Raw genomic sequence first — 16,826 nt, forward strand, 5'->3', positions numbered from 1 at the left:
TCCCTACCAGGATTAGCTAAAATCCTCACCTGCGAGTACATTTTGAATTTGGTTAATTTGGTTTGCTGTTCTTCTAATTAATAAATACAACCTTATTCCAATGTTTTCATCTCATGAGTCTTCTTTGTGAGTGTGGGGGCAATAGAATTGTTTTATTGTGATTTAAACTGTCAAAGCTTCTATGTTGTATATTTGATATGTTTTTGTAAATCACCTAGAGGTTAGTATGCGGTTGTTCATCATCATCATCATCATAATCTCTCATTCTAGTGTAGTGCCAAAGAATTACCAGCACATCGTGGCTTTGACATTTGCAGTAATGGAAATAAATGAAAACCCTCAGATCTTGCCTAATGTCACCTTGGGTTTTCACGTCTATGACAGCTATTTCAGTGCACGGCAGACCTATTATGCCACAATGCTACTTATATACTCACTAGGGAGATTTTTCCCAAATTACATATGCAATATTCAGAATAACCTGACTGCAGTCATTGGCGGATTGGACTCCCAAACCTCTCTTCATGTGGCAACTGTCTTGGATATCTACAAGATTCCACAGGTGGGATGCATGTGTGTTGGTCTCTCTCTGTAATCCCTGCTCGTACATGCCCCAGTACATGTGTCACCGATGGATGCCACATGTCATTCACCAATGGAAGCATACTTTCAAAGATCTTTTGTCTAGAGACATAGCTCATGCAGTAATATCGTCTCTTGTATTTAGAGCTACAGGGAGTAAGCAATAGAGCCCACCATCCAGTTTGAGGTGAAAATTATTTATTTCAAGATAGAAAGTGGCTAATACATATGCAGATGAGAAGATTAGTTCTATACTGGATGGAGGTATAATACTGTTGCAATATAAGGAGATGAGGGTGCTAGGGATCTGGCAGGTGCTGGGGGTAGATTTGCAGTTGGGTAAACCTGAAAAGTAAATGATAGTGAGATAATCAGGAAGAGAAATCAAGCAAACAAAATAAATTGTAGTGTAGATATTTGCCTGTTCCAGAAATTAGAATAGGTGACAAAGTTAATGATGACCCAGGAGTTTGAGTGAAGGACCAGATATCAGGGATCTCTGGGTCATTCTACAAGAATTATAGGGGAATAATACGCCCTTCACAGGTTGGTTCTTGGTGTGATACAGGCAAAGGGTATGATGGGGAGCACAATCTAGGGATTATTTTTTAGGTTCCTTGAAACTTGCACGCTGTGTTTCACAAAGCAAGCAATCTGGGTTCTCCTTGCACCCTGTGAACTGTTAAAAAAATAGAAATAGCTCAAAGGGGAAAGTACAAAGCTGCATGTTTCCTTGGGTTCTTGATCAAAACTGAATAAAATAACAAGCACAAAGAGGAGGCAAGTGTACTGGGTAAAGGAGGAAGGGAAAGAAAGCTGGCTGTGTTTGGGACAATCCTTGCAAGGTCCCACAAATTTCATAGACAGAACAACAAGGGGACATAGCTCTTAACAATTTTGTTTTTAAGAGGAGGGGTTGCCTAGAACAAAGGAGACCCATCATGATTATTTAGCATAATTTTCCTGCCAAGTGATATTTGGAAGCTGGGTGAACAAAATCCTTCTGGCTATTGGTGTAGTACAAAAAAGGTGGAGGTGGGCTCCATGTGAAGAATATAATAAAGACTATAGGATTGTAATATCTTCTTTCTAAGCTTACTACGGGAGTTTCATATGCCAATTATGGGGATGAACGTTATATAAGTAAAAGGTTTTAAAAAGATAACATAAACGTTTTATTGATTTTTATGGTTTTAATTTACCTGTTTGTAAATTACCCAGACATCTATTGATGAAGGGAGCTAAACAAGTTGATTAAAATAAGTAAATAGTGAAACATAAATATTACCACTATAGATGTTGTTACTATTACTACTGCTCCTGCTGCTGCTACTTCTAGTACTACTACCATCATCATTATTTTTTCTCTGTCCCCTTCCCTTCATATATCTCTTTAGCTCATTTTTGGTTGTGCTCCAGGGATGAATGATAAAACCCCAGGCCTTTCCTTCTACCAGATGTCCCCTAAGGAAGCCAGTCAATATGAAGGGATTCTTTCTTTGCTTCTGCATTTCAGGTGGACATGGATTGGGATCCTCACTTACAATGATGAGAATGGAGATAGATTTGTGCAAACGGTGGTTCCACTGTTTTCCAAGAATGGGATCTGTTTTGCCTTCACATTAAGAAGCCACACATTTTCTGTTGTCAGTGAGATCAATGACATGTTGAAAAGGGGGGCAAAGATTCATGATACAATATCTGATAGCAAAGCCAATGTTGTGGTTTTCCATGGAGAATCTTATTCAATTTTGTTTTTGAGATGGCTTCCATATCTCTCTGAACAAGAACATATTACAAGCAAACAAAAAGGTATAGTGTGGATAATGACAGCCCAGATAGAGCTCACTTCAATGGTCTATCAAAGGACATGGGATACAGACATAATTCATGGTGCTCTGTCCTTCACAGTACACTCCAATGACTTACCAGGATTCAAGCCATTTGTTGAAAACAGAAATCCTTCCAGTGCAAAAGAAGATGGATTTATCGGAGACTTCTGGCAACAGGCCTTTGGCTGTGTATTCCCAAACCGAGTTGTGGGCAAGGTGGATGGGGACATTTGTACTGGGGAGGAGAAACTGGAGAGCCTTCCTGGGCATTTTTTTGAAATGAGCATGACTGGCCACAGCTATAGCATTTATAATGCTGTCTATGCTATTGCCCATGCTTTACATGCCATGTCATCACCTAAATTCAGAGATCGAGCAATAATGGTTAGAAGAGAAAAGAAGATACAGAATCAACAGATGTGGCAGGTAAATGGACATGATGTTCATGTGCCAAGCACAGTATGAGTGAATGAAACAATATGCTCCAAATTATTAAACTGAATCCACAATGCTTGATCTTTGTGTGTGCCAAAGCTTCCTCTGGGTGTAAGGGGGCTGCTGCTGCTACTGTTTTATTGGTTTCTTTTTGTTGAATTATATTTGTGTTTTTAACAATGTTGTAAGTTGCTTGGAGTCTTTTGAGTAACAAGTGACTAACAATTCTAAACAACAACAACAACAAATTAAATCCTGGTTTCATATCCTAGTTTGGGGAGAGCTGTTAAATACTTAGTATCCTGTTTTGCACATTAAAGCAAACTGTGGTTTAGGAACTCCTGGATATCTTCACTGAAGCCAGTGAAACACATTTCACTATTATGGGGACAAACTGTCTACTTCCAAATCCTATAAAATCCTTTCCAAAAGAAAAACATTGTTAACAGTATCATTGTTGGGGGGTTTTCCCCTACCTTTTTATTCTGCAGCAGACACGTGTAGTTTCCCAACCAAATTTAAACCAAAGCTGTCCCTGGCCAAAACCACATCAGCCATTTATTCCACTTTAAACTGCCATGGCTTCCCCCAAATAATCCTGGGAAGTGTCATTTGAGAAGAGTGCTGAAAGTTGTTAGGAGACACCCTATTCCTCTCGCAGAGCTACAATCCCTAGAATTCTCTGGGAAGAGGGCTGACTGTTAAACCACTCTGGCCACTGGAGCTCTGTCGGGGGAATAGGAGTCCCCTACCAACTCTCAGCACCCTTCACAAACCATACTTCCCTGGATTCTTTAGGGGAAGCCATGACTTTTTAAAGTGGAAAAAAATGTGTGGTGTGGGTGTGGCCCTCGGTTTAGCCAAGCCAAACAGCGGTGCTCTGGCTTTTAGAACACTGACAGTTGGTTCTTTCTGAGCATGCCTGCACTTAGACTCCAATGTTAAATTTCTTAAATTAATTAAAAATCAGCCAGGTATTTTTTTAAAAAAAACTTTCAAACTGCAGAAGATGAAGGTCTGGGTGTGGGTCAAGGTGAGTAACAGGATTACAGGGAGCTGTGAACATGGCTGCTTTTTAATTAATTTCAACAAATTATGAGACCACTGACAGAAAACAGTCCAACAGGAGTCTGGATTTTCCCCTCTTGTTTTAAAATTGAACTCTAGATTCCATGTGAGTGCTTTGTGTATCACTATGAAAATGTACAGTGTTGTTAAGCAAGCCTCTCTGAGTTTAGGACTATAAGTTTTGTCATGCTTTGTTTTGAAATGAGCTTATGGGAAGCAGCAGAATGACATGGGGGTATTTTCTATTTAACATGGCATAATATGAAAAATCCATGCTGGCTATAATATACAGCCACTCTTGTGGCTTTATAATTAATACAGTAGATTTACTTCTGAATAGACATATGTAGGATTGCACTACAAAAGAGCTTTCTGAAATACTTACACATAGCTGCATTATACAGACATCTGTAGCTTGTGTACTCACTATTCATGATTATCAGAATCGGTGCACTCATGGGCTCATTTTGAATGTACAGTTAATAAGGGCTTCCAGCATGTTTTTTGTTGTTGTTGAGCCTTTCAAAGAAATTTAAAACCAACTTAAGAATGCAAGAAAAATCTGGGTGTAACTCTAATAACTAAATAATAGGTGTGTATGTGGGGGATGGAAATTGATTTAAACCATGGAAGAGATCTCATTGTGAAAGTTTCAAGACACTGCTCTTAAAGTTCTAAACTCTTGTCTTTCCTTTTCAATCTAGTTTCATCACTTTCTGAAAGATGTCTCATTTAACAACAGTGCTAAAGACAAGATTTCCTTCAATGAAGATGGGGAGTTAGTAGCTGGATTTGATGTTGTCAATTGGATTATTTCTTCTAACCAAACTTTTCATAGAGTAAAAGTTGGGAGGATGGACCCTACAGCACCTCCAGACCAAATGTTCTCAATCAATGAGGATGCCATAAAGTGGCACCGGGGATTTAACCAGGTATAATCTAGTATTGGATAGTTTGGGAAGTCTTTCATTTTGCACTGGAAGTCTCAGCCTAATGTGCAAGCTTACTCTCATTGGACAGTGCTCAGTTTCTAAGAAATGCTGATTTTTCATTGAAAATTGTACAATGTATGAATTGATATAACAAATGAGGCACCAAAAGCCTCGGTTGGTTCCTGTGATGTTGATTATAATGAATGGCAATGTGGAGGGGAAACAATGAAATATTTTTTAACCACCTGTATGTTATCTTTTGTCTGAAACTACTCAATAAACTATTTCTTTTCTTCTAATGATTTATTTCATTATCTTGGGCTCTAAATTATCAGTTCACATTTCATAAAATACATAGCATATCAGTTATCATACTTTCATTTCTTCCAATGTATAAAAATAAACTCTGTGTTAAGGCACAAGGGATCTTCCTTTCTATCAAACAGAGAAAACACACTAATGCTTTTTCATTATTAGAAACAGAAGTAGATTTTTTTTAAAAACCCTGTTATTTATGTTGGGGGAGATAATAATCACAGGGTTGTATCCCACTAACCTCTTCTTACAGTAGACCCATTGAAATTAATGGGCATGACTAACTAGAGTCTGTTAATTTCAGTGGGTTTTCTCTGAGTAAAACTTGGTTGGATATAATCCCATGGTTGTAACCTCTGTAAAATCGTTCACATATTACTAAAATGGTGTGGAAATGAAATTTTATTTTTTTGTTTGATTACTTTGATAATTTGTACCCTAAATCAACATGACTTACAGGACGTAGACACATAGGAAGCTCCCTTATACCAGATGAGATGCTTGGTCCATATCAGTATAGTCTACAATGACTGGCGGGGGCTCTCCAGGATATCAGAGAGAGGACATTCCCAAACATGGAGTGCTCTTTTTTCTAGTTAAATGGTAATAAGCACCCATGTAACTGTCCCCATCAACATGTTGCAACTTCAGAAACACATCAAACTACATCTCAGAACCATAAAGATCCCACTGTTATGGTTCTCAAAATAATAATTCTCCATCTTCATTTACGGATTAGGTGCAGCCTATTTCTGTATGTACTGAGGACTGCAATCCTGGTTCAAGTAAGAAACTGAAGGAAGGGGAACCATTTTGTTGTTATGACTGTATTCCATGTCCTGAAGGGAAGATTTCATACCAAAGGGGTAAGACATATAGTGTATATATTAAACAAATACAGTGGCTACAAAATAGAAAAATCTGCATATAAAAGTCTGCACACATCAGAGTTACTATTCAGTAACAGCTAAAAAAAACTCCTTGTGGTTTAAGAACATAGCTATAGCCACAGATATTTCTATCAAACTTGAAAACAATTATCAAGCCTGGGGGGAGGGGGGAGAAAGGAAAAAAGGGGTGGATTAGGTACTAATTTTGTTCAAATGCAGAAGAGGCATCCATCCTTAAATGAAGTAAGCCTGCCTGAACCTCACTGAGTTCAGTAAAGTTTGGTTTCTAGGGAAGAAAAGTGCACCACCAGACTAAGAAATATGTTCCACTTTTTTTTCTCCAATGGATCTTCAAAATGCAATGCATCCTTCTTCAGGAGAAAGGATCACTGAACTCAGTTAAGCTTACTTCTGTGCAAGCATCTTTACACAGAAGTAAGCCCCATTCACTTCAATGGGTCTTCTTCCTGGACAGTACCTACAAGATCACAGCCAATTGAGCCAATATGTCATTCCTTAGATCAGAGGCTGACTCACAAGTAAGCACAGGTTTCAGATTTCAAAAGCTCCCACATGCAAAACCTCTCCAAATCCACAGCTGGTTCTTTGATATGCAATAAAATAAAATAAAATAAATACCCTCACAATGAGTGTATAGCCTATATACCTGGGTACACAGTAGCTGAGCTGTACACTCATTCAGTTATTCACATGTAACATTCAATGAATGTACAGTCTCCATTATATACAGATTTAGTGCCAGGGGAAAAAAAGGCTTCAATGACACATTAAATGTGAAACATTGAAGCAATTCCCTTTTACTGTCAACAAGGCAAGGCATGCTGGATCTGTTAAACATCTGGAAACTATTTCCTTTCTAGGCTTATATTCAATAGAAAGAGTTGTGGCAGGAAGGGAAATGTAGTGTTTTTTTTCCCTGCAGTGTCTTTAAGTTTTTAAAACTAAAACCCCAGTTATTAAAATGAAAATGCCAGCTTCTGTATCTATCATAATTATAGCCATTAGAATATTACAATTCTCATTGTCTGTTATTCTTAAAGTATATATGATTTTCTTTGATGCAGGCATCTATGGCACAATCCTATGCATGTCTACTAAGATGTAAGTCCTATAGAGTTCAATGAGACTTACTCATAGATGAATCTGTGGAAGTGCAGACCTAAACATATTGAACATATGAAAATATTTTGAGGGGGCTGCAACAACAAAAAACAAACTGCTTAAAAGAGTATTTGAACTGCAATGATTCTTTCAACATGGTACACCTGATTCTTTCTTGAGGGTATCATGCATTTTAATACACAGAACTGCACTCATAAATGTGGAGAAGGTTATTTATGCAAATAGACTTTCCAGCCTGCTGCTCACTGTGTCCCCTGGAAAGTCTTTCTTGGCATTTGGGAAACAGAAAAACTCTGGGCTGTGGTTTTTACAGTTTTCTGGTAGAAACGTTTGCAGGTCAGTATCAAATAGTGATCATTAATATTGTCTCTTTTTATGGTCTATGTAAAAATGTTTAGCTTTTGGATTCCACTTTAGATGAAGGGTGGACAGAAAGTAGAACAGGATGTACTGGCAGATCTCAGGGTGACGTGCAGAAGGTCAGTGAGAATTTCCAACTCCTAAACACGATAACAACAAAATGACACACACACCCAACCATTATACTGCTGAAAAGAAGAAAGCTGGGGCATGGCAATCAGGAGTGGATCTTTCTGTGGAAGGGCTGTGAGCTCAGTTCAATTCTGGAACTCTAAACAAACCCCTGGGTTAAGAATTATTCAATTCTAAGTGTATATGTTTTGTGGCTGGCTCTGGCTGGTGGATCTTGTTGGAGTAAACAAATATTGCATGGTCACTTTAAGGGATATTTGGGAAATATCCCATGTACCTGTTTACCATGATGTAACTTCCTAATGGGTGGGGTTTAGTTACCTGACTTCCTCCTCTTTTGTCCTGGGGGATTTTTTGAATATCCTCCATTGCTGATCTTTCTACCATTGAGAGAGGCTGCATGGCACAGATGCTCTCTCTGAGAGCATCCATTACTAAAGACCAAGATGGACTGAGATTCCTATTTTTCATTCATCTAAGCTATAGAGCCTATGTTCCTAACATATGAGGTCGTAAGTAAATATTCTTTCCTTTTACCTAAAGGATTGTGTCTGTTGTTATTTATACAGAGAAAGGTGGGCTGGTTTATATTCTCATTCTGCTGCTTGTATACAACTCTGCTAAGAAATAGGACCAACCAAATTAGTTTCTATTTCTGTGTGTATTTTTTATAATACCAAACAGATCTTGAAGGTTTTTGTTTTATTAATAAAGGTCAATACCAAAAACCTGAAATCCACCCATCTTGATGGGTAGAATATTACAACTCTGTTGTAGTAGTTGTTATGTGCCTTCAAGTCAATTGCAACTTATGGCAACCCTATGTATCAGCATCCTCCAATAGCATCTGTTATAAACCACCCTGTTCAAATATTTTAAGTTCAGGTCTGTGGCTTCCATTATGGAATCAATCCATCTCTTGTTTGGCCATCCTCTTTCTCTACTCCCTTCTGTTTTTCCCAGCATTATTGTCTTTTCTAGTGAATCTTGTCTTCTCATGACGTGTCCAAAGTATGATAACCTCAGTTTCATCATTTTAGCTTCTAGTGACAGTTCTGGTTTAATTTGTTCTGACACCCATTTATTAGTCTTTTTCACATTCCATGGTATGCACAAAGCTCTCCTCCAACAACACATTTCAAATGAGTTGATTTTTCTCGTATAAGATTTTTTTGTTGTCCGGCTTTCACATCCATACATAGAGATCGGGAATACCATGGTCTGAATGATCCTGACTTTAGTGCTCAATGATATATCTTTGCATTTGAGGACCTTTTCTAGTTCTCTCATAGCTGCCCTCCCCAGTCCTAGCCTTCTTCTGATTTCTTGACTATTGTCTCCAGTTTGGTTAATGACTGTGCCAAGGTATTGATGATCCTTGACAAGTTCAATGTCCTCATTGTCAGCTTTAAAGTTTGATAAATTATCTGTTGTCATTCCTTTAGTCTTCTTGATGTTCAGCTGTTGTCCTGCTTTTGTGCTTTCCTCTTTAACTTTCATCAGCATTTGTTTCAAATCATTACTGGTTTCTGCTAGTAGTATGGTATCATCTGCATATCTTAAATTACTGAGATTTCTCCCTCCAATTTTCACACCTCCTTCATCTTGGTCCAATCCCACTTTCCGTATGATTTGTTCTGGGTATAGACTAAACGAATAGGGTGATAAAATATACCCTTGTCTCATACCCTTTCCGATGGGGAACCAATAGGTTTCTCCATATCCTTTCCTTACAGTACCCTCTTGTCCAGAGTATAGGTTGCACATCAGGACAATCAGATGCTGTGACACCCCCATTTCTTTTAAGGCATTCCATAGTTTTTCATGAACTACACCATCAAAGGCTTTGCTGTAATCTATAAAGCACAGGGTGATTTTCTTCTGAAATTCCTTGGTCCTTTCCATTATCCAACGTAGGTTTGCGATATGATCTCGGGTGCCTCTTCCCTTTCTAAATCCAGCTTGGACATCTCGCATTTCTCGCTCCATATATGGTAAGAGTCTTTGTTGTAGAATCTTGAGCATTACTTTACTTGCATGGGATATTAAGACAATAGTTCAATAATTACTGCATTCCCTGGGATCCCCTTTCTTTGTAATTGGGATGTATATTGAATCCTTCCAGTCTGTGGGCCATTGTTTTTTTTAATATATTTCTTGACACATTTTTGACAAAATTTGGACAGATTCAGTCTCAGTAGCTTGCAGCAACTCTATTGGTATGCCATCTGTTCCTGGTGATTTGTTTCTTCCAAGTATATCCTATAAAGTAGGTTTATGTTAAAATAACACACTTTACCAAAAAGCCATATGATGCAGCTGTTTCTAGCAGCAGTTTCTAATATAGGCAGACACTGTCTTGTGTTTGACCATCTGGTGTGTCTCATTCTGATACATGACACTTGAGACAGAAGAGAGCTGCACAGAGATGAGCAAATCCATAATTGTTTTCTTCTCAGTTTCTGGGTACACAGTATAAAGGTGATATTGTTTCTTTGAGAATGCCTTCTTTGACAATGTTTTGAAGAATGTTACCTCTGTCATTGTAGTTTCATTCTTCCAAGCACTCCTTGGAACCATGCTACAACAACCCTGTAAGTTTGGCCAGTGTCCATACAAATAATATAGTGCAGAGATGACCAGAAGGGGAGTAGATCCCTATTGGTAGTTCCCTGGGTATTTGTAGTTGATTGGCAAGAGCCTCTGACTTGCAGTTGTTTTAACAATAGCAACAAAATGACACATACCATTTTGGAAATTTGAGAACTGATATTAAGAGAGCTTGTGGAAACTAGGAATAGATCTATGTGTAGAATGACTGGGAGCTCATCTCAGTTCTGATAACCCTGTGCTCAGCAACTTCTCAGAGACACCAACCTATTTGGAATTATGTTGTTAAGTCATAAAGAATAACTATTACCCAAAGTTTCTAATATTTATTGATAACTATCATTTCTGATTAAATTATTTCATTATTGCAGTTGTGATTGCAGCTATAATTCATTACATCTCACAGGTGTTTGGAGCAAGTATAAAGCAGACTTTAAAAAAAATCAATTTGTGGCACAATCCTAAAGAGTAGCTGTGCTACTCCATAGCAACAACAAGACTCCCAAGATGATACATTGAACATTTAACAGACTTATTATAAATATTATAACATTGATAGATCACCTAGTATTTATAGGAAAGAATTGAATTTTGATGTTAAGGACTATAATTCTATATTCACATACTCAAGAGTAAGCTCCACTGAACTCTCTGGAACTTACTTCTGAGTAGACATGGTTAGGATTGTACTGTGACTTCAGCTTTGTAGTCCCTCTCCCCACTCCTTTACTATCTTTCTGGTTCACTACATCTTTCCACCTTCTCTCAAAAAAGAATTTTTCACTTGTCTGAGCCCACAAGGGCCACATAAGCTCTGCTTCAGAGCCTTATGGTCCCCCCCACTTTTCTCTCTTCATTACCTCTCTTCTGTCCTTTAATCTCTTCCTATTTCCCTTCAAACTGATGTTGCAATCCTATCCCAGCTCGGATACCTGGGAGGAAGAAAAAGAACTCTTGCTTTCAACTGCACCTGTGGGGTGCTAACATAGACTGTAGTGTTATTTTTCATAAATTAAAATTCAAACATGCAGTCGTGGGGTTTTTTTTACTTTAAAACTCCTGAAGATTAAACTCTGAGTTTGGGGCAAGCTCGGATTTGATTAGACATACTCTGCTATCATCTTTGATTTTAATTCATTTCAACAAATTATGAGACCTTCTGGAAAAAAGTCAAAGTGGCTTCTTCATTTTTTTCTCCCATTATGAATTTATTAATTTTATTTATTATTTGATTTATGTCCTGCCCTTCCTCCCAGCAGGAGTCTACTTTATGTTTCACTTTAACTTGTGGATTAAGTTGAAAACACTTTAGAAATTCAACAACCTCTCTCTATCACAATTTCTTCTCAGAAGGCCCATTAAATTCCTTTTTTCAGTGTCAATATTCTTTATTCTCTCATATTTTATTTATTTATTTATTAGATTTATTAGTCACCCATCTGACTGGTTGTCCAGCCACTCTGGGCGACGTACAGAATAAAAACATACAAATACATTAAAACATTAAAATCTCAACAATATAAAAAACCTAACCCACCCCAAAAGCCTGTCTGAAGAGCCAGGTCTTCAAGGCCTGGCGGAAGCTCATCATAGTGGGGGCATGACGGAGATAATTTGGGAAGGAATTCCACAGAGTGGGAGCCACAATAGAAAAAGCCCTCTCCCTAGTCCTCACCAGTCTAGCTGTTTGAACTGGTGGGATAGAGAGGAGGCCTTTTGAGGCTGATCTTGTTTCATGGCATCCTTGATGAGGCTGGAGGTGCTCTTTAAGATAAACTGGGCTGAGACCATATAGGGTTTTAAAGGTCAAAACCAATATCTTGAATTGGGCCCGGAAAATAACCGGCAACCAGTGCAACTCCTTTAGCACTGGAGTGATATGATCTCACCAGCGGCTGCCTTTGATCAGGTGAGCCGCCACATTCTGTACCAGTTGCAGCTTCCAGACCATTTTAAAGGGTAACCCCATGTAGAGCGCATTACAGTATCTAAGCGAGATGAGATGAGGGCATGTACCACCAATGGGAGCAGATGGTTGGGAAGGTAGGGGAGCAGCCTCTGTATCAGATGGAGTTGATACAGTGCTGCCCAGCTCACAGCCGAGACCTGAGCCTCCATGGACAGCTGGGAGTTGAGAATGACCACCAGGCTGTGGACCTGGTCTTTCAGGAGCAATTGTACCTCATTGAGGACCAGGTCAACATCCCCCAACCCTCCCTTGTCTCCCATGAACAGTACCTCGGTTTTGTCAGGGTTCAGTCTCAGCTTATTCCTTTCCATACAGCCACTCACCGACTCCAGGCACTTGGACAGGGTTTCTACAGCCAACCTTGGTGAGGACTTGAATGACAGGTAGAGCTGCATGTCATCCACATACTGGTGACACTGCAGCCCAAATCCTCAGATGATAGCCCCCAGCAGGTTTATATAGATGTTGAATTGCATCTGGGAGAGGATAGAACCATGTGGCACCCCACAAGTGAGAGGCCAAGGATCCGAAACATAGTCTCCCAATTCCACTCTCTGGTACCTACCAGAGAGGAAGGAATGGAACCACTGCAATACAGTGCCCCTTATGCCTAACCTCTCCAGACGGTCCACTGAAAGGATACCATGGTCAATGATATCAAAAGCCTCTGAGAGATCAAGGAGGACAAGGAAGGTGCATTCGCCCCTATCCAGCGCCCTCCTCATATCATCCACCAAGGCAACCAAGGCCATTTCAGTCCCATGTCGAGGCCTGAAGCCTGATTGAAATGAATCAAGATAATCCACTTCCTCCAAGTGCGCTTGCAACTGCTGTGCCACCACCCGCTCAATCGCCTTGCCCAAGAATGGAAGATTTGAGACTGGGTAAATGTTGTTCGAATCTTGGGGATATTGCATATTGTGTGTGCAAAGTGTTTTGGTGGTTAAACTTCTACAGCCTCTGATTATGTCAGCTTCCATGACTCATGTTTGCTCTGAAAAATATGTTATTTTACAGAAATATACTTTCTATATGGAGTGTTTGTTCTAACATACAGTATATGTCTTCATATTTGTATCAAATAAGTTCTTTTAATTCAATATAATTTTTAATTTATAACAAATGTTTATTTATGAAATTGTTTTAAATCTTCACCATGGCTTACTCCTCTGCTGTACTTCAGAAAAGAAGGACTGAATGGGATTGTATAATTTGTTTTACAACTATAAACAGAAGAGTTGTGTCATGTTATTGAGTTTCATGGCATATTTTAATGCTTAAGACATCTTTTTCAGATATGAATGACTGCTACAAATGCACAGATGGATACTATCCAAATACAAATCAAGATTTATGTCTCCCCAGGAAGATCAGCTTCTTGTCCTTTGAAGAACCTTTAGGGATCTGTTTAGCCCTTTTTGCTTTTTTATTTTCTGTGACAACAGCTCTGGTGTTAGGAATATTTATAAAGCACCACAACACTCCCATTGTCAAAGCTAACAACCGGGATCTCACCTACACCCTCCTCATCTCCCTCCTGCTCTGCTTTCTTTGTTCATTGATATTCATTGGCCGGCCTCAGAAGATGTCATGTCTCCTCAGGCAAACAGCTTTTGGCATCATATTCTCTGTTGCTGTTTCTTGTGTCCTGGCTAAAACCATCACAGTAGCTTTGGCTTTCATGGCCACAAAACCAGGAGCCAACATGAGGAAATGGGTGGGGAAAAGATTGGGAAATGTTATTGTTATTTCTTGCTCCTTTATTCAAACAGCCATTTGTACTCTATGGGTAGTAACTGCTCCCCCATTCCCTGATGTTGATATACACTCAGTGATAGATGAAATTATATTAGACTGTAATGAGGGTTCTGTGGATATGTTTTACTGTGTCTTGGGCTACATGGGCTTCCTGGCCTTTGTCAGTTTCATTGTGGCTTTCTTTGCCAGGAAGTTACCTGATAGTTTCAATGAAGCCAAGTTCATCACTTTCAGCATGTTGGTCTTTTGCAGTGTTTGGCTCTCCTTTATTCCATCCTACCTCAGCTCCAAGGGAAAATATATGGTAGCTGTGGAGATTTTTTCAATCTTAGCCTCTAGTGCTGGGCTGCTGGGTTGCATTTTCCCCCCAAAATGTTACATTATTTTGTTGTGCCCTGAGCTGAACAATAGGGAATATCTGATAAGAAGAAAGGCTTGAATGTTCTTAAACTATAATCTGAAATCCATGGTTGGTGTGTCCATGGGTGCAATCAGACACAGAGTTTATTGTGTTGGTTTTAATGATTATGTGTTAGTTTTAATGATTGATTATAATGGTCCTGATTTCTAATGTTCATTTCACACTGCAATACCTGTTGCATTACGGAACTGTGGCCTTTTGACCAATATACCACAATATTGAGCTAAATTTCATTTATACAAATGGTGTGACACAACATTGACTATCATTGGACATGTTGCTACTCCCCCATGCTTTCTGCACATGCATACTTTTGTTCCCCCATGATTCATTCATGAAAGTGGCAGGAAAGAACTGTATGCAGGTATACCACTCCAAATATTGTCACTTTACTCCTGCAATTTTCTGGGTTAATGGGATAGTAAATTGATTCATTTCTCAAAGCAATTAACATGGAAATGAGCACTGAAATTCCACTATATTGCACTAGATTTCCAAAAGTGACTTTTACATCATATGGAAGATCAAATAAAATGCAGAAATAATCAGGTAAGGAAATGTCAGGAAAATGGAAGAAACAGCCATCTGAATATAGCCCATATACTCTAGATTTTTTTCTCAGAGTTTCCCTCACAGCACCTGCCCAGTATTAACTTTTCTCAAGGCTTTCCAAATCTTAGTGTAAAAAGTAACTTTTAAATTTTGTGTTAAGTTCAACTATCATGTGTGAGCATACACTATTTCCCCTTCACTCTAAGCAGTTCTTCTTGAAACCCCTAAACTTATTAAAAATGAATCAGCAAAGTTCAACTTTCTGCTCTCATGGTAGTTGCTGAGAAAGTACTTCTTATAATGGGATGTAAGTCTCTGAATCACAACCATAACACTTCCCTTCTGAGGAACATCAGACCAATTGCGGTCGATGGGTGAAATAATACGCAGACAACAGCAGCTATGGTTGAATAAAGGGCTACTTTATTAAATTCAAACAAAAAGCGACCTGCAGAGGTGAAACCTAAGTGCGGGAACTAACTATAGGCAATCAGCTTGCCCTACAGCTCTCAGGCGACCAGCCCCTACTGGAGCCAAGGGCAAGCCCCTTTTGCTTACCCTTGCCCCGGCCACACCTTGTAGGTGAGTAGGGAGGCCTTCCCATGTCACCAACCCCCCAGGGCCGTAGAACCCTCGGGTGGATGAGGTAAGTTGGCCCCAAAAGCAGCCCATATCCTGTCTTCAGGCCATAAAACCCTGAGAGACAGGCATCCAGAACCACCCTTCACCTCCAAAGGTGCCAAGCAGGCCACCTAGCTGTCGTTATTTATTTCCCCTCCCGCACTTTACCGAACGCGTGTGCCAAACATGTCCCCATTAATATTTTGATTTGAACCAAATTAGCCAAATTAGCCAAAATAAACCTATTAAGCACGACACCCCCTAACCCATTTCCCTCCATCCCCCAAAGTGTGGAGTAGGCAAAAAACCTGCCTGCCAACAAGGGTGGTCAGGATAAAAATTCCTACTCGGCCCTGAAGTGACCATGGGCACACTGTAAAAGAGGGAGGGCGGGGTGGGCGTCGCAAGCCAAGAGGAAGTCGGAGGGGGCAGCGCAGGCTTAAATAGGCCCATTGGCTCCGCCCCCTCTGTGCAGCATGTCACGTGTCATCTCAGTGCGACGCGCGACATTGTTCTTACCTCCAATGGCTTCTGCGGCTTCACCCTGGGCCACAATTGCGCTGCCGCCTCCCATGGCTTCACAGGTAAGAGGAGCTACATTTATGTTCTGCTTTTGGGTTTCCCATAGGCATCCGGTTGGCCACTGTGAGGATCTTGGACTAGATAGCCTTTTGTCTGATCCATCAGATTCTTATGTTTTTATTGATTGTATTCAGAGAAGCCCCTATGAAATTGATGGACATGATAAACTTATGCTCATTGATTTCAATTGGTCTGTTTAGTTGGATATAACTTTAAACAAAATCCCTTCAGCATTTGCATCTGCCCAGAGAGTATTCTGAAGCAGAACAGCTCTACTATCAAACACATTTCTTTCCTTTGATATCTAACTAAATGAAGGAGAAAAGTTATTTTCAGATGTGACAAACACGTCTTCAGAAATTCTCTAAGGAATGTCCAGCTTTGAACTGGTGATTATCTTCCTCCTTAATTATAAAAAGGGACTGTAATTAATGCTTACATACACACAATCACACTTCAATATGGCTGTAGTGGCCACTAACAAAAGTAATAACACAATTTGTGACAGATGCTATAGATAAACTATGTAGCATAGACCATGTAATATTCAAAGCTGAGGCTAGGGACCAAGGGCAGGTAAAGATTTTATCCCATCTATCTCTGACACATTATATTTGAATCCCA

The 16,826-nt window shown here is 39.5% G+C and overlaps 1 protein-coding gene across 1 annotated transcript in view; it reads left to right on the forward strand.

Annotated features, from left to right (window-relative positions):
• Positions 1-14,465, forward strand: part of LOC133367566 (vomeronasal type-2 receptor 26-like) — a 49,843-nt gene extending 35,378 nt beyond the window's left edge. Inside the window, exons 3-6 of the mRNA XM_061591661.1 lie at positions 2,099-2,840; positions 4,622-4,849; positions 5,904-6,030; positions 13,564-14,465. Coding sequence (XP_061447645.1) covers positions 2,099-2,840; positions 4,622-4,849; positions 5,904-6,030; positions 13,564-14,465 — 1,999 coding nt within the window. The remainder of the gene's footprint in view (positions 1-2,098; positions 2,841-4,621; positions 4,850-5,903; positions 6,031-13,563) is intronic.
• The last annotated feature ends 2,361 nt before the right edge of the window (positions 14,466-16,826 follow it).

Source organism: Rhineura floridana, chromosome 11 (genome assembly GCF_030035675.1).
Source record: "Rhineura floridana isolate rRhiFlo1 chromosome 11, rRhiFlo1.hap2, whole genome shotgun sequence".
Taxonomy (NCBI): Eukaryota; Metazoa; Chordata; class Lepidosauria; order Squamata; family Rhineuridae; genus Rhineura; species Rhineura floridana.